At 38.0% G+C, this 19,118-nt stretch overlaps 1 protein-coding gene across 7 annotated transcripts in view; it reads right to left on the bottom strand.

The window, feature by feature from the left end:
• Nucleotides 1–19,118, bottom strand: part of PLD1 (phospholipase D1) — a 219,636-nt gene that overhangs the window by 72,249 nt on the left and 128,269 nt on the right. For 6 of the 7 annotated variants that reach the window (XM_087440028.1, XM_087440027.1, XM_087440030.1 and 3 more), the window contains 4 exons: nucleotides 15,332–15,413; nucleotides 8,249–8,359; nucleotides 6,707–6,907; nucleotides 5,478–5,691 (listed from right to left, as the gene is read on the bottom strand). In XM_087440028.1, the coding sequence (XP_087296154.1) occupies nucleotides 5,478–5,691; nucleotides 6,707–6,907; nucleotides 8,249–8,359; nucleotides 15,332–15,413 (608 nt within the window). Of the gene's footprint in view, nucleotides 1–4,263; nucleotides 4,378–5,477; nucleotides 5,692–6,706; nucleotides 6,908–8,248; nucleotides 8,360–15,331; nucleotides 15,414–19,118 lie in introns of all 7 variants that reach the window. The other variant, XM_087440032.1, reaches the window with a different exon arrangement.

Here is a 19,118-nt window from a genome sequence, read left to right as displayed (position 1 = left end):
AGATAATAAGCTCTCTGACAGCAGAAAATAAGTCTTGTACATGTTATACCACTGCATCCCTGAGGACAGAGTTTAGAAATGACTTAACCTACTATTCATTATCCCTTATGATTAATATCTGAGTTTGAAACATCTGTCTCAACTAAACTGCAAAAATGATTTCCCCCCTCAGCCATTGCTTTATCTTGCTTCAAAGGAAAAGATCAGCAAACAGTCCCTGAATAGGAGAGGAGGCAAATTCAACCCTTTAAAATAACATACTATCCAGCAAAGCAATGTCAATTTGAAATTCTCCATCTTGCAACATAATTTTGAAAGAAAAAAAAAATCTTGAAGATGGCTGAGTGATTTCTGAATTAAAGTATATACTATAGAAATCTACCATGGTTACCAATCACATTTAAGATGAACTGATTTCAGTGCAGTTTTTCTACTCAGAAACCCATGGCGCTCTTGAATGCACACTCTATACTGATTTCTGTACACCACCAGTAAGGCTCAGCAGGAGACCAGTTCATCACCGCCTCTTGCCCTCAGTGAAACTGAAGTGCAGAGAAGCTCACTGTGGGAGATCAAGATTTGGCCACCCTGAAATATATCTCTTTACCTTGATTGTTTTCTCTGACCAACATTTGACCTCGCCCACTAACTGCCTAAAGAATTTGACATAGTAACTCCTTCCTGGAACAGATCTTCTATCTGATGGCTGTAATATAATGTAAAATAGATGTTACAATAGAAAAGGCACCAACAAGCCCATCTTATCGGAAGTTCTGTCTCTCTGGCCACATTCTCTGGATGGCCCTTTGAGGAGTTGCCAGACAAACATTTACATTTATAAGGGAAATCTCCATTTGTAAAGGTATCTCCCTCTCTGTATTGGGAAGAGGCGGGATGACCTCATTTCTAGAAACTTAATGTGGAAGGTGAGGCCTTAAATCTGCATAATAACCTTACTCTTGTTTACAGTGCTTTAGTGGTAATCTCCTGTAACTGACACCCCCCACCCCCAACATCCTCCTTTGTCTTTAGCTGAAGATGGTATTTAAGACGAGAATTTCTGCTATTGTGTTGAGAAACGCAGTATCCCTGGTTTCTCCCATGTATACATGTTATTAAACTTTGTATTATTTTCTCCTGCTAACCTGTCTTGTTAATTATTTGGCCAGCCATAAAAAACTTAAGGGAAAGGGCAGAGGGGTATTCTCCCTCTTCCCCAACATCACCCATTTCATACCCTCAGGAAAGGAAGTTACTAACTCAAACAAACATTCAGTTTCAAATTTCTAAGGCAGAGTCACTCTGCGCTTAATTTGGGTTTCAAGTCCTATAAGACAGTATCAGTTGAAGTCATTACATGATTTAAATATAGAGCTGTGCTCTTTAAACTTCCTTTATTATTAATAGTAGAAACTTACTTTTTTCCCAACACAAATTCACATGGAACTCCAATACATAAAACAATACAAGTGGGACTGTTACGGTTAAAGCAGGTACGAATAGCTGAGGAAGGGTCCGGGGCCCACCTACTCAATATCCAACTTTAGAGCCCCTGAGAAACACCAGGGTCCTAGGAATAGGCTTGGCAAAGCACTGCTCCAGAGGGACTCAACTATCCTCTGGCTTCTCTTTTTAAGGAAATTAATATTTTTCATATTAAAAAATTAAATTTGGAACTTAACATAGTTAATGGAAAGAGTCCTCTCCGTCTCTCACATCATTATATCCAGGGCATCAGCAAATGCTGTCAGCTCCACCTCCAGATGTATTCAGTACCTGTCCGGTCACTACTTGCCACCTGGTGTGCTCTGAAGAACTGAGCCTGTAAAAATGGAAGTCAGACCTTGTCCGTCCTTTGCTCAAGACCATCCGATGGCTTCCTATCTCACTCAAAGTTCTATAACCTACCAACCCTCTCTGACTTTGCCCCTGACACTCTTCCCTAGCCCACTCCACTTCAGCCACGTTCCTGGAACACACCCACCCCTCCTGCTCAGAGCCTTTACACTGGCTATTCCTCCTGGCTGCAGAGCCCTCTCCCAGACCTCCTCTTATCCTCATTCTTCTCTTCCTTTTGGTCTCTGTTGAAAACTCAACTCATTAGAGAAGCATTCTCTGACCTCTTGATAGAAAATAGTAACTCCTCCCCTCTGCCCTTGCCCCTTCCCCTGCTCTGTTGTTCTCCGTAATTCTCACCACATTGTGTTTGATGATCTATTTGTAAAAACAATTCCCATCCTTACCCTCCAATTAGTTAACAGAATTTCATCTGTTTTGTTCATCCCTACTACCTAGAACATTCAGTGGCACATTATAAGAGCTCAATAAGTACTTATTTAATGAAACAAACAAGTCATATGCATTTATTTTTGTATCCCTACTTAGAGTTTTAATGATTGCACAATTCCATCAGGAGAATGAACCACTCATTACGTTCTTCACCATTGCTCTACTGTTGGATGTTCAGATTGTTTACTTTTTCTCTCTCTCTCTCAATAAACAATGCTGCACTGGACATGTATCCAGTATATTAGGGAGGAGTTTCCATCAGCACCTGAAAACCACCCACATCCATGTCCTCAGATCACCAGTGTGGGTGTCACCCCCTCAGCCTGACGTCGGCCTGAGTTACGTTGTGACGTATTCAGCACCTGGCTTGCATCTTCTTTTCTACTTGTCCCCAGTCCTGTTGTTGGCAACACAACCACTCAGTCAAAATTCAGATCCCTCAGCTTCATGGTTTGGCAACCTCATTCCTTTTAACTTCAGTACTAAAGCAACACACATGGGAATTGTCACTGACTAGGTGCCCTGAGAAACTCAAGAATAGGTTTGGAAGCATTTAAGCGTTTTTCCAAGTTGTGTTTTTTTCCCTTTCGTTGTGTTAAGGAGATGCAACCATCAACCACCCTGAAATGGACCAAGCCTCACCACAAGAGCCACGCCCATGACCTTTGCCTCATTTTCAATGCTAAGACCTCTCCAGGAGGAGCTTAGGCCTCATTACCGTAACCTGCAGGGTATGTGGAAGCACGTTTTCCAGCTGAGCCTGTGCAAGCGAATGCCCACCTCTCCCTTTCGAATATTCATTCTCCATCCGAAATGAAAGTTCCTGCCTCCCTCTGTTCGAGGACAGCATGACTTTGGAAATGATTCCTCATGGCCTCCTATTTGCTGCAAATACACTTTACTTTATGAGACAACTTCCACTGGTGTAGAGTCTTATGTAACTCACAAGGAGGCGAGCCCACTTAGTTCGGTAACAGAATTACAAAGCACTACCCGGACCTGTTTCCAGCTCTTTACCCTTAATATCTGTCCCTGCATTCACCCCTGACCTGGCTCTTTGGATTCCCAGCGGCCTCTGGTTTCCTGTCTCAGGGCTTTGAAGCTGGTTCAAGCACAGGAATTACTCTGAGTTGTCCCTGAATCCACATATGCATCAAGTCCTAGCTGTATGGTACATAAACAAAACGTCTCCCCATATATGTTCTTCTCCATTTTTTAATGTGTATCAATGTGTTACAATTTATAACACATACATTGATTTAAAAGTTCCATTGGAGCTTTAGATCATTATATATTGTTAATCAGTTTAAAAAACGCAGCGTCCCCAGACTAAAGAAAGCTGGGAACCACCGCCCAAGGTCCCACTTAATCCATCAGGTTCATTAGCTCCTGTCACAAGTGACTCACATCCGGCCATGTCAGTCGGGCTCTAACTCAAGTCATCTCCTAAACAATACACTAGAACCGTGGCCTTGGGAATTGACGCGAAAGGTCGTGATGCAGTAATCTGCATTTCTGCTAAATCACAAATCTGAATCATGAGCTCTGGGAGGCTGCAAAACTGGAACTTCATCGGGTAATTCATTTATCAGCTCTAACCCTGAGTTTCCTCATGTGTGAAAAGGAGATAACACCGTCACTACCAAGCACCGCAAGGGCTCAGGGCAGTGACGGGCAGACTCTGCGCACAATAAACGCCAGCTTACAATTTCACTGTGGTTGCTATTTACGACCATGATTACTTGTCCCCACATCTGACCCCTTGCCAGATTCCTCTTCATTCCCACCACCATATTTCAGGCCCTGATTAAATTATTCCAGTACCTAGTTCTTCTTACAAAAGCTTATCAGATTACAATTTCTAATAACATGTGGCGTGAAAACTGTGCGAACAGAAAGCCAGTCCAGAAACACACTGCTCATGCAGCAAAAGCTGAAGCCTAAGGAGGTTCTGCCGCTTCACACGTCACTTACCAGCGTGAGGTCTAGGGGGCCCCTGCCCAGACTCACTGGAGGAGCGAAAGAGTTTCAAATGGGGTCTTAAACCATGGATTAAATTCTGACGACTTCTATAGTGATTACAATAACCTGGAGAAAGTCAAGAGTTCTTTTACAAAGACATATTATGTATCAAGTTTTCTAAACTGGAAAGCAGGTTTGATCATTTTTAAAACCAGGCAAGGCTATGAAATCAGTTGCAAATTCTGTGCAAGAGAAAATTGCAGAGCTTTAAGATAAATTTGAAATGAACAGTAAATTGACAAGACGTAGAAAATTTGATGTTTGAGGATAAAAGCTTGATATATTTCTGGATAGGATAAGAAATGAAATTCCTTCTATGAAAAGTGTATACAGTACACCTAACACTTTTCTTTTTCCTTTATAATTTGCCATTATTTTAGAACTGCTTAGTCATTCTGCTACCATCAGAAGCATGAATTGTCATTGTTATGACTACTTGTGTGAATAAAACAATGTCTGTTCAAAATGAGGCAAACAAAGCCATGAACTGGCATGATATTGAATAGGATGACATAGTGACCTTTCAGCACGGCTCATTTTACTCCATTTTAGAAAGACAGGTTTTAGGGGCCGGCCCTGTGGCTTGGCGGTTGGGTGCGTGCGCTCTGCTGCCGGCGGCCCGGGTTCGGATCCCGGGTGCGCACTGACACACTGCTTCTCCGGCCATGCTGAGGCCGTGTCCCACATACAGCAGCTAGAGGGCTGTGCAGCTATGACATACAACTATCTACTGGGGCTTTGGGGGAAAAAAATAAATAAATAAAAATTAAAAAAAAAAAAAAAAAAAGACAGGTTTTAAAAACAGGTATATAGGGGGCCGGCCCAGTGGCGCAAGCGGTTAAGTGCGTGCACTCCGATGCGGCGGCCCGGAGTTTGCTGGTTTGGATCCGGCGCGCACCGACACACTGCTTGGCAAGCCACGCTGTGCTGGCGTCCCATATAAAGTGGAGGAAGATGGGCACGGATGTTAGCCCAGGGCCAGTCTTCCTCAGCAAAAAAAAAAAACAAAAAAAAAAAAAAAAAGAGGAGGATTGGCAGATGTTAGCACAGGGCTGATCTCCTCACAAAAAAAAAAAACAAAAAACGACAACAAACAGGTATATAGTGTCTGGCAATGAAGGAACAGAACGACATCAGGCTAAATTCCAGCAAAGATGATGACTTACTGGAGGCGCTGTCGATGCTGCTGATGCTGTCTGTGTTGTGCAACTGGTGCCTGTGGAGCTGCCTGTAGAGGCTAAATTTGGAGAACTTTCTGGGCTTTCCTATTCCTTTTGGTTTTGAATCCATATTATCACCATTCTTCAGGATGGGTAGATTTTTATTAGATCCATTTTTATCTTTGAGGCTTAAGGATTCCATAGACTCTGTTGTTTCAGCCTGAGAAAATTATTAAGAAAAAAAAAAGACACTACATAAGATAACGCTGCAATGTGGCCCTTTAATTCCAGTAGAGCTGAGGTGTAAAATTTGCCACATGATGGCCACACAATGATGTGTGAGGTCAGCCACAGGGCATGGGGGATTCCTGTGAGCTGTTTAAACACTACCAGACGAATGCCAGGCATTCCATTGTAGTTCCTCCTTCAGTAGGCCAAATTCCTGAAATTTCATACCAATTAACCTTTGTCTCTCAAATAAAATTACATGAGCTACATGCACTGCCGAGCTGCTGAACTTCTTCCTCTGATAAACATTAAGCAAGCACTGCTTTTTCTGTCGATTATTTTCCCTGTTACCTATTTACCAAATCTCGATTTTCCCAGAAAAATCATGACATATCCAGCAGTAAAATAAGATGGAGCCCGTCAAAACTTCTAATAAGTGTAGTAATGCTTTGGCAACCACTTGAGTTGAAATAACAAGTATAGGCATATAGATATTTTGGCAGCTCTTGATTTGAAACGTACTTTGAGAAGTTGTTAACCTCCTGCTTTCAAACAGAACTCCCTAAACGACTCCAGACTGACCTGTCCTATTTTTGTATGTCTCTAAGTAGGAATATTCCAAAAACTTTGGCAGCTACTTGTAACAAGGCTGTTTATTGCTCTTTAACTTAAAGCCCAATTGCCACTCATTTTTCTTTATAAACTTTTTTTTTCCAAATAGAAAATAAATCTTTAAAGGGAGAACAGAGGAGCTGACTATGAGATAGAAAATGCTCCATTGACTCTGTGTTCTCTTCTTACAAGAAAAGGAACTAGGACTAAGAGATGCAAAGTTACAGACTTGCTTGGTGGTATCTGGAACCAGGTCTGTCTATGTTTGACCCAAGCTTCTTGACCCCTCCAGGGATATGCCACCACTCATTCAGTCAACTAGTCACACTCTTAGCACGTACTTCACACAAATTGTGTCCCTTTTATGCAGTTCCATAAAGGTGAAATTTACTTACTGTGAGGGAACCCAGAGACTGTCCCACAGCAACACGCTTCACGCTGCCCACGTCTGTGAGTCTGTGCTCATCGTCATCCCACCTTCCATAGGCCAGGTCGATCCCACCCACAAAGGCCACTGACTGGTCGATGACGACGAGTTTCTCGTGATGAGCCCACAGATATACACTGGACGACACATGATCTGGGTGCCTCATCACCTTGAGAGGAATAAAACCGCCACATGTAACATGCTTTTAAGAATGTCCTTCATATTACAATAAAAGAGGTCTGTTTTCTCCCCTGAATAGCATTTTCTGTAATTGGAATACCAAAATGCGCTATGTATACACCAAAGAAAATCTCCAAACTTCTAATTTTATTCTCAATACTTAGCAGAGGAAGACTCCTAGATACTTTTTAAGCCTCCCTCCCCCCAGACCACATTTTGGGGCAGCAGCCATTTAGCTTGAAGTTTGACCACACATTTCTAAAAAGTCACCTCAGTATAACAGCTGATCCCCTTTTCTCCCTAAAAGGATTATGTTATATCTGGTATTATTTTAAAAAACTAAAAATTTGTAACCAACATCTATCTCTGGCAAAATTTTTAATAAGTATATTGATATTTTGGTAGCCACTGTGTTGAAATAGTATGCATATGGATATAGGCATATGGATATTTTGGGATCTCTTGATTTGAAAGGTACTTTGAGAAGTTATTAACCTCCTGCTTTCAAATAGAATTCTCTCCAAATGACCTCACAATGACCTATCCTACTTTCCTACGTCTTTAAGTAGAAACATTAGAGACTACATTTCTGTTAATAACACATTTTTAATTATAAAATATACAAACATAAAGTTTACCGTATTAAGCATTTTTATTTAAATGCTCTGTATTTAAACAAAGTCTATCTTGTCTGATATTTGTATAGCCACTCCTGCTCTCTTTGGTTACTATTTACATGGAATATCTTTTTTTAACCAAGTGACATATATAATATTATATACTTTAAGCCTGCTGGAGATTTATTCATTCATTGTCTTGATGTATCTCAATGACTGGGCTATATTTAGTGATAGGTTTTCAGCCTTTGGTAAAATATCAAATAGCTATGTTCAAATTGTTTATAGTGTTTATTTACTTTATTAGTATATTATGCAAGACACTATTAAGAAAAGCACTTTAAATCCTAGAGGAGCTCTCTGGTACTGTCAGCGTAGTGTTCAAGGGATGTTACAGGGAGATCACGTCTAAGAGGTTCCAGGATAATCCCAATGAGGAGCATGGGAACTTGACAGGACTCTTGAATATTAGAACAACTCTAGGAAGCGTGTTCTTGGCTAAATTATCAGGGTAATCGAAGCAGAAATATGAACTCTGCTGACTCTGTCAACACTCCATATAGTATTTTGTTTTATTTCTCAGGACACAATGCTATTTATCCAAAATATACATTAGGGAATGCTACAGATTACCACTGCTCAAAGCAAAACGTATCTGAAAAACTGCAGAATAATAAAGAAGAAACATTGTTCAGCAAGATGAACCTGAATACCTTTATGTTGGGGTGTAGACGCATTAAAGTCCTCTTGCTGTATTCACTGTTGATCCCAAGAGCAAGTTCCACCTCTTTATAGAGCATTACGAAGATCCTCACCCCCTGTTGCTGTCACAAGAGAAACCAGAGGAGGAATGAGAATTTCTGGAGGTAGGTTATGACTTTCTTTTCCTTCTTTCTGTGCATACTCTCTAAACTTTCTTCAATAAACAAATATAATGAAATATTTAATGAAAAATGCAATACAAGGAGTGAAACATAAGTGTATATTGACAAAAATGTGAAAAATAAAAATTTATCTCCCTTCCATTCCTACGACTTGTCACACCAAGAGAGAGTGTCAATATTTGACTAATTACAGCTAGAAGGTTGACATTTGTAACCTCAAATGCTAAAAGTGTCTGATAATCTTACACATTTGAACATTTCCAAACACTTGTCATTGAGGAAAATTTGGACCTGATTCATGTTACAGGATTAGTGTTTTTTGTTTGTTTTTATTACATTTTAATCAGTTGAAATAGCAGTGATTAAAAAAAACTCTGATGCAATAAATTATACTAAATATCCCTTATATGTTTATGGGGTATTCTTCATAAAATGTTTTTTTATTTAAAAAATTATTTGAATGGAAAAAACATTTCTTTATCTTCAAAGATGAATGTGTTGGTTCATACTCTTAACCCATGATTAAAGCATTAATGTTAATTTCTCTAGTGAAATGACTTCTTCAGAAGTCAGCTTCTCTAACATTCTAAAATCCGTGAGTTTTAGCAGCAGCACACAAATTAACATTTATCCAGCCTTAGACCTTGAACCTAAAAGAAAACAGACAAGGCCACTGTGAGGGTCAAATTAAATCAAAAGTGCCTGGTAAACTTTAATGTGCTATACAAATAACATTTTTTTAAAATTAATATTAACCATCAAAAAGACAATGTCCAACAGCTGGTAGTATAAAAAAGTATTAATATTTTCTCTTCTAGTTCTGGGTGGTGACAAAGTTTTAGCCTGTGCTAAAATGCCCCAGACCTGAATGTCCCTGCCCTTCTCCCTGTCCACTTATAGGGTTCCTCCTCCAACATATAGTTCAGAATATATCCCTCCAGGAAACTCCACCTTACTTACCCTCACTTCTTACATCACTTTTTTTACTTTTTAGGTTTGCATCCTCAGTACTGCTGTGCAATTTGCAACATTTTAATCTGCATTCTCTATACCCAGCACCTCTGAAAGCATTCTGAAACATATTGCATACACATTAGATAATGTATCTACAGCTAGCCATGTAATATCCTAGAGATAAAAGGCAAGAATTTTTCCACAATGCTTTCTAGAGTATTAGAGATGCAGGCATATCTAATAAACTATAGTGACAAAGAATAATTTAGTTACAGTTTAAATTAATAATCCATGGCAATTAGGCATTGTTCATAATGGAAACTTGAGTCACAAGTTTAAGAAGCCGTACTGTGTTGAATGCATCTAATTTATAAGAACTGATTATTTTTGCAATGCTATAAAATGTGAAATAAAATGGGAGTTAATATTTGTAGGTTGCAGGATATAAAATCTTAGAGTAAACCAAACACATACACAGTTCCCCAATATTGCTCTGCCAATACTAAGAAGCATGTTTTGGCTCCTAAATCCTTATAATAATACATCACTTCAAAATACTAACACTCTATCTTTCTTGGTGTTAGTAATATCTGAAAAATGTATACATTTTTGAAGGACACACTAGATATACGTTCTGGGCTGCATTAAGGAAATTTGAGTACTAGGAGAAAACTCATTCTTGCTCTGAAAAAAATAGGATAAAAAAATACATATGTCATTCTATTTCTCTGTTTAACAGCTGCTTTTTGGAACTTGATTATTATTTATTATTATAATTATTCAATTATTATCACAATCAAGTACATAAGTACAGACCTGAGTAAAGAAATAAAGAAGTGAAAGTGTAGGCAAGAAGTAAACACATTAGTTTCTAATGGTCTGGCCAGTGAATGCTCTGCAATGAGCCACTGATTGAAGCTCTAAATGAAAATGAGGACATTATCTTATTTTTCTCCTCTACTCTTCAGATTTACTTTGCTATTAGAATGTTTTAGGATTCAGCATTGAATAATAGTTACAAAAAATAGCCTCCCATTGAAAGATATAATATAAAGTTTAAAACCCAAAATTTCAACATAAATTATAGAACATTACACCTGACATCTTTCATCATGGTTCATTTGTTTCAAATGGATGAAATTCTGCTTCTTATGCTTATGAGGTGATTATTCACAAAGGGCATTAGGAACTGGCCTGAATCTTGCAATTTTCCATTTACCTGCATAACTAATGGATTTTTGAAATAAAAGAGATGTTAACGCTAATGGATTACATTATTACCCTCCATCTATTAACACCTGACATTTTCTTCTATAGTGTGTCTTTTCTCATTGAAATAAATCAACTCTAAAGGAAGTAGAGACTTTTAAGTCTTTTTTGCTTAAATACCAATGACTAACAAGGAAGTAATTAAATTAAAAAGTTCATTTTTATGTAGTCTGGTTTACAATTATTTACTTACACCCATATCACAATAAACAGTTAATTAGTGACAAGATTTCTGTGATAATAAAGCAACAAGTGTCTCTTCTTTTGGTCAAGGTATACAACACTATCATAAACTCTAAACTACAAAGGGCAAAGGAAAAAATGTTCCTTTGGAATGAAGGCATTTGCCAGGTCATAATAGTGCAGACTTACACAAAATGTGGGAAATATTTGTCCCAAAGGAAAGCCAAATCAGACAAAAAAAACCGACTGATGTTAATTCTGTAATTTAAAAAATATACTTTTGAGGCATCTAATATTTTACCAATGCCTTTTAGTAGGGGGAAGGGGAAATTATCTTTTGTTTACAGAGGAGGAAGATTATTAATAGGGGAAATAGGAAAATGAATGGCCAGGAGCTGGGTATGCAGTGCCATGTTTCCTCTCTGCTGACGTCAACCAACCTGAAGGTTCGGCAGAATAAACTTCATGAAACCTGAATTTCATGATTTCAAAAAGATGAAGGGCCTGTCCTCTTTTCTACTTAGTTTTTAATCAAGTAGAGCAGACACAATACTATAAACAGTAGGAGTTTTTAGGAGCTTTACATATGCAAAACACACATGAAAACAATTAAAAATTAAAAATTTTTATAGTTGAAATCAAAGAGACTTTGTTTCTGAGCTAGCTTTTTCTTTGATTGTTCAAAGGACCGTGGCCAAAATATTTTCTAAAGGCAGCCAAGTTTGTCCACTGCCTCAAGATAGTTTAGTTTACATAACCCCAGGTCAATCACTAATTTTATCACTTATCAAGGAATTCCCCAGGGGGTGTAATATTTTAGGAAAATGAAAAGTTAAGGATAAAAAGATATCGTATCCCTACCATTTAAAAGCAGGCAGCACTGAGATGTAAGAGCACAAATGCTCACGGGCCTTTTTTTTTTTCTTTAAACCAGTTTTGTTTAAAGCACTGCCCTCAAGGTTGAAGATCCCTTCTCCTCTTCCCCGCCATGCTCTCCTAGCCCACTGCTTTGATAAGATTCCATTTGATTTTTCTGTGTGAAGATGTGATTATTGATCTCGTTTGACAAACCTGGATGTTTTGATTATTGATCTCATTTGACAAACCTGGATGTTTTTCCCTCCTATTGTTCACTGACTGCAACTCTAGAATGTGCCTTGTGGTCCAGGACAGAAAGAAATTAACCCGATGACAAAATTTCCCCCCGAGGACCTAAACCTTTTCCTGTAAATCTTCAGGTTGCTACACTTGAAGTTTCCTTTAGTGCAAGTGTCATCAGAACTATTGCACATTTCTAGGGTTGAAATATACAAATTGGGTACAGGGATAAGGTTACCACAACTATGATGATGCAACTTATCTTGCCTCTTAGTGAAGTAAATGCAGAACTGTGGAAAACCCGGGATACCCATTTGAATTATAAACAGTCTGCCTCTCAAGTTTGGCTTATACTGTTTTAAATGACGGCATTGCATATCAGAAGGCCAAAGAAGCAGGAAAATATGAACTTGGTTATTACCAAAGAAGCAAGATATTGTATTTTTTCCCTAAGAGATGTTTGCCTATATCTTGGCTATGAGGCAGAGACACTAAATTCTTCCCCCCAAATCTAAATAATCAGATAGAAGAAAAAAATCTTTGATTTTAATCAACCTTGTGTACCTCTGGGACCCATTAATACATGTTATTTTCAATCCAGTACTTTGTGAATCTAGTGGCTTTCAGAAACTAAATTATGTATGTGAAGCAGTGTCTATAAGCATATGAAATGTCAATTTGGAATGATCTGGGTGTTAAAAATTTATGGCCAAAACAATAATATGGTGTAGCTAGAGTAGGGAAGAGCAATTCTGCTAAATGTACCACTGAGAAATTAATATTTAATAGTATTACTATTTCCTTAGGAAATTTTTAAAATCATTTGTGTGCAATTTAAAAATTACAAGTTTCAGGAAGTGGATGAAATTGAAATGAAGCACCGTTACCAGGCGATAATACGTATTTGGAGATGGTATTCTACTGGGACCTCACCAGGGCTCACGGGCCACAAAAGCAGAGAGAAGCCACGCTAGTGATGGAAAAAGCAGCTGGACAGGACGCTGAGGGGAGTGAACGAGCGCGTGCAGCTCGCGTGCGGTGGAGGGCCAGGAACGCAGGCCCTTCCTCTGGAGCCCTGCCCCGGCACCTAGCAGCTCTCCGGAGTTTACTTAGATGTCCTGTAGGCACCTCACACTCAAGACATCTAGAATTCAGCTCTCCAAATCTGAAGTCTCCCTATGTCCTCCCACTACCAGATTCACCTTCCCAACACACCGTTTTTATCAGATCATCCCTCCTCCACCGAGCTCCCCATCCCCTATAGTGTTCCCCATTGTCTTCCATAAAGTCCAGATCACTGCCTTGGCTCAGCAAGCCTCCACATCCCAGCTGCAGCCTGCCCTTCCAGCTGGATCCCTATCTTACTTATACAACCTTGTCACCATACTGTGACTGACAGAGCCTTCTGAATTCCTGCTTGCAGCATGTTTCCTTACATTTCCTACACCTAGAAACTTCTTCTTTTTAAATTTTTTGCCCTCCTAAATCCCTCATGTTTGAGAGGTTTCCCCACCAGACCTACCCAGGGCTTTGTTTCCTGCCTTTGAAGCTGTACCCAGATTTGTCGCTGTACCCAGCTGACTTGTGTAGACTTTTAAGCTCCTTTCGGTCAAGAATCATGTCTTTTATTCATGTACATCCCCATATTATTAGCCAAGTGCCCTGCAAATAGTAGGTATTGAACAAATACATGTTGATTGAAACCTAAAACAGTAAAATATTGATAAATACTACGAGAAGAGGAGCCGGCCCGGTGGCTTAGCGGTTAAGTGCACGCGCTCCGCTGCTGGCGGCCCGGGTTCGGATCCCGGGTGTGCACCAGCGCACCGCTTCTCCGGCCACGCTGAGGCCGCGTCCCGCATACAGCAACTAGAGGGATGTGCAGCTACGACATACAACTATCTGCTGGGGCTTTGGGGGAAAAAATAAATAAATAAAATCTTAAAAAAAAAAAAAAATACTACGAGAAGAGGATTGACTAATATGATTGACGATTGCTAAGCAAGGCTGGAAAAACCTACTAAAATGGAATCTTGAGGAGAAATGGGAAAGGTGCCATTTCACAGAGAGAAACAAGGAGAAAGTTATAACCCATTCAACACATAGAAAGAAGTTTGATAAAGCTAGGACTGAGCCCAGGACATGAGTCCTTCAGCAAGGTCTCCACGGACACGGATGGAATCCTATTCACACACATGGCGTCTTTAGTAATTAGTGTAGTACCCGGCTCCCGGGAGACACTCAGTAACTATATGTTGAATTGTCTAATGAACATGCAAATAATGCTTTTCAGGCCCAGAATTTCCAATTTTGTGAATGGAATTCTGTTGAGACAACAAATTAGACTAGCCACAAAAATGATGCTGTTTGGAAGAACAAGTGTCTGAAAAAAAGATGATCAACTTCTTTTGCTTTCAATATTAGCAGTAAGGTCTGACTACATCTATAGATATCTGTGGAAATCCTAAAGTAAAGGCATGGGGAAAAGACACTGAGAGAAAGGTACAGGTGAGTGGGGAAAGGGGTGGGGAATGCTGAGGATAGGAAAGAAGAAATGAGTGATGGCTGTGAGAAATAGAAAAATGCTACCCCCAATTACTTAGGATCTACAAATTCTGCCAGGATGTTTAATGATAGAATAAAAAACATTAAGATAGTTTCAAATAATAGTAAAAAGCCTAGCACTCCCTAATTTGGACATGATTAATAATAAATCCAGATCTATTCTAATTCAACTTAATTTAACTTGGCTGAGAGCCAACTACATAAAAATAATTTTATTAGAAATATGAATGTAAAGTAGTTGTTGGTGAACCTGTACTGCTTCAGTTATTTACTTTTTGTGACAAAAAGAACACACCCAGTGCTCACCCAGAATCTACAGAGTGAACTGCCCAGGGAACAATTTCACATTATTACCATCAACTGTTCCAACACTGGAACCAAAACAGCACCAATTCTTAATGTCCCTCCTCTTTGATATTATTCTACATCAGCTTGGCCCCATCTGACTGAAATCATTCTCCAAATGATTTTCTCTTTTGCTCAAATGACAGAATAATGAATAAAATAAAATGCTGTGTTTCATTTCATCATTTATTACTCAATGATTAAATTTTATTACAATTTTTTGCCTGTAAAATTAACTACCTGTAACTGAATAAAAAAATAAATTAGAGTTGCTAATATAATCCATGCTGTGAACTAGGCTAAAATATTTATGCACTCAAGAGTAACAGGAAAAAAATCAGAATCAAATGAATTTGAAAACAGTAAGTATTCTGGCTTTTGTCAAACTCTAAAAAAAAACATTCTAAGTATATATGAAGGGCTTTGAAAAAGAAAAGTCATTTCAGAGGCAATAAACATTTAAAAAATCATATCAGCATTTGTTTGGAAATTACATACTGCTTTTCGTTTAAGTATGTAGTCCAACCTCCAACGATTTCCTTCAACCACTGGGCGTTTCAGGAAGATTTCTGGACTCAACCTGAAATCATAAAACCAAGATTTCAAGTAACTAAAACAAAATGTAAAGTTCTAATTGTGTCATGAGAAGCAAAGGCAATTTTAGCCCAAATGCCATCCTCCTCCTCCATGTGGCGGGTCATCCAAAGTTCTGCTATGGGTCTACTTACAACTTCATACGGGAACAAGAGCATCTATCCAAACAAAAGTCAATCTAGATTTCTCTCTCTCTTACTCACACATGCACATGTATACACACATGCAGATACTGTTGACTGCCCAGGCAATAGACATTCTCTTCCTTCTCCTTCCTTGCTGTCAGAGCCTACCTCCCACTATAGAGTCTGAATGTTCTAAATACTCGCTCTTCCAGACTCCTGTGCAGCTAGAGCATGACGTGACACAATCCTGGACAACGAGACATATGAGGAGGTACATGTGGGGTTAATGGGAAAGCTTTCCCTCTTTGATGAGAGAGAGACACACACCCACACAAAACAGGAAAAGCAGCTTTAGGATGGATGTTGTATGGGGATGTTGTATGATAGATGTTGTATGGTGCTTAGAGAAGCGCAGCCACATTGAAGTTTTAAAGGGAAGACCAAAACCCTGAAATCACTGCGCCACTCCACCACATCTAGGATTATCTAACTTTGAATTCTCATTAAATGACACAAATAAATCCTCATTGCTTAAGCCACCTTTAGATGAGCATTCTGTCACCCCAAGGCAAAAGTGTTCTAATTGATAAACATAAACACTGACTTTCTATACCAAAGAGTGGAACAAAAGGTGTTCATGGAACCTGGGACTTTCTGAGTGGGAAGAAGGCAAGTTTGCTGATAGATGAAATTTTTCAGTGTGCAAATGGACCCCTAGGCTCTTCTCTTTAGCAGAGCCACAGGCAGCCAAGAGTACAGTAGAGTCACTTTTTCCCTTAGGGTTGAGTCCTAAAGTCAGCGTCTGAGTTAAATCTGTATGTGATGTAACTCCCCTGTAATGAGGAAAAACAAAAAAAGACGAACAATAAAAACACTTCAATTGCTGAAATGCCAGACCTAGAAGAGCAAGAGTAGACTGTATAAGGATTAAAGCCTTACAGAACACCAGACTGGAATATTGCCTTGCCAGGGAGTCGTCTAAGCATGTGAAAACAACAGGGTTTTAAGGAGCTAAAGAGATTAAAAGAAATAATTTTATGCTCTATTTCATTCAGTTAAAGAAAATAAAAACCCAGAGATAAAGTAACTAAAGAAAACTCATATTGGGTAAGATAAATAAGTTAATAGACAAATGGAGGGGTAAGTACAGTATAAATACTTGCATCCTTTAATCTAGAGTAGGAAACAACTCAAAGGTAATCTATATCTGAACAAACAAAAAATGCAACAATTACTAGGAAAATATCTAAGATGAATTAAAAAGAGGGCTGTTTTAAGTAGAAAAGTGCACTACTAGGGCACTGAAGGTGGGAGATATCCAACAACATATACGTACTTGCAATTTTTTGACGTACATGTTAATTAGAGACTCAGAGGGCTTCAGTTTTGGGGCCACTTTTAATTCTATACTCTGCACTTAAGCCTTTATCATCCTTTATTTACTACAAGCATTGTGTTCCCTGTATGCAGAGTATTCTACTAGATACTTTGGAAGATCATAAGATAGCTCTCAAGGTACCCTCGATTTTGAGGATAATGCATAAAAAGATAAAAGACTGATAATCATGCTATAAACAAAACAAAATATAAACAATGGTAAAGAGAGAGAAGCTATGACTCATAAGCATCATTATGTAAGGATATTTACTACATAATTATTAGATAAGCAAAGTTCAAAAGAATTGTATAATATTGCACTTCACTGAGTCTAGGACATCAATGATTGTAAGATGCATCATTACTGTGTATACCACTAAGAAAGAAACAATGATGACAGTTACAACCATAAGATGTTATTGAGTGTAAGATGCATCCTGATTTCAGAGATGTTAAAATGTACTTCTAAGTAAATGTTTCTCTTAGAAGATTTTATAGCTTTAAATGCTTATATAAGGAGACAAAGTTTAAAATCAATGATCAGAGCTTCCATCTTAAGAAGATAGAGAAAAGAACAAATTAAACCCAAAGTAAGAAGAAGGAAGGGAATAATAGATAAGAGTGGAACTCAACGCAATAGAAAAAAGAAAAGCAATAGAGAAAACTCAATGAAACCAAGAGCTAGCTCTTTGAAAAGATTAACAAAATTGATAAACTTCTTGCTAGATTAAAAAAGAAAAAGGAAGTTTGATTATTTTAGATTCCTCATGTAAGTGGGATCATGTAGTATTTGTTCTTCTGTGTCTGGCTTATGTCACTTAGTATAACCTCTTCTAGGTTCATCCATGTTGTTGCAAATGGCAAGATTTCCTTTTTTTTTTTAAGGCTGAATAATATTTCACTGAATGTAAATAACACATTTTCCTTATCCATCTGTCCCTTGATGGGCATTTAGGTTGATTCCATGTCTTTGAATGATCTGCGATGAACATGGGAATGCAGATATCTCTTCGAGATCCTGATTTCAATTCATTTGGATATATATTCAGAAGTGGGACTGCTGGATCATATGATAGTTCTATTTTTAATTTTCTATGGAACTTCCATACTGTTTTCCATAGTGACTGCACCAATTTACATTCTCACCAACAAGGGTTCCTTGTATGGTGGTTACCAGGGGCTGAGTGGAGGAGGAAACAGGGAGGTCTTGGTCAAAGAGTACAAAGTTTCAGTTATGAAGGATGATTAAGTTCTAGAGATCTAGTGTACAGCATAGTGCCTATAGTTAACAATACTATATTGTATACTTAAAAATTTGCTAAGAGAGTAGATATTATGTTAATTGTTCTTATCACAAAAAATAAAAATAAAAATAAACAAAGAGGATGGGAAGAAACTTTTGGAGGTGATGGATATGTTTATAGCATTGATTGTGGTGATAACTCCACAGGTGTATACTCATCTCCAAACTCATCGATTTGTATACATTAAACATGTACAGCTTTTTGCATGTCAATCGTACCCCAATAAAATGGTTTTTTAAAAAAAGATGATGAAATAAACACATGGTCATTGAAAATATATAATATAATCTCAGAGGGAGAAATACATAATTTTATATATGCTACTACATCAACTTCATAAAATATATGTATGTTTATACACAAGTATTAGAAAATAAAAAATAAAAATGTGTTAACTTGGTTAAAAAAAGAAAAAAGGAGAAGCACATGTTATCAATATGAAAAAAATGAAGGAAAGACAGAAAATCACTACAAGACCTGCAGAGATTAAAATAACATTAAATGGATAATAAAAGAATATTATAAATAACATTATATGAATAATTATGATAATTTAGATAAAATGGACAATTTCCTTTAACAAAATAAGTTACCAAGATGGAAGCAAAAAGAAATTGAAACTCTAGCCCTATATCTATTAAAATATTCAATCCATAATTTAAAACTTTCTCACAAAGAAAACTAAAAACCCCAACAACTTTATAGGCAAATTCTATAAAATATATAAGGAAGAAATAATATCAATCTTACCCAAACTCAGGAAACAAAGGAGGGGGAACACTTACTATCTCATATAATGAGGCTAGCATTACCCTAACCAAAACCAAACAAAGACAATCCTAGAAAAGAAAAAAATTAAGAATAATATCTCCTACCATCACAGAG

Source organism: Ceratotherium simum, chromosome 15 (genome assembly GCF_057802395.1).
Source record: "Ceratotherium simum simum isolate JZ-2026a chromosome 15, ASM5780239v1, whole genome shotgun sequence".
In the NCBI taxonomy this organism is placed as follows: domain Eukaryota; kingdom Metazoa; phylum Chordata; class Mammalia; order Perissodactyla; family Rhinocerotidae; genus Ceratotherium; species Ceratotherium simum.
This window is presented reverse-complemented; position numbering and strand designations above follow the sequence as displayed.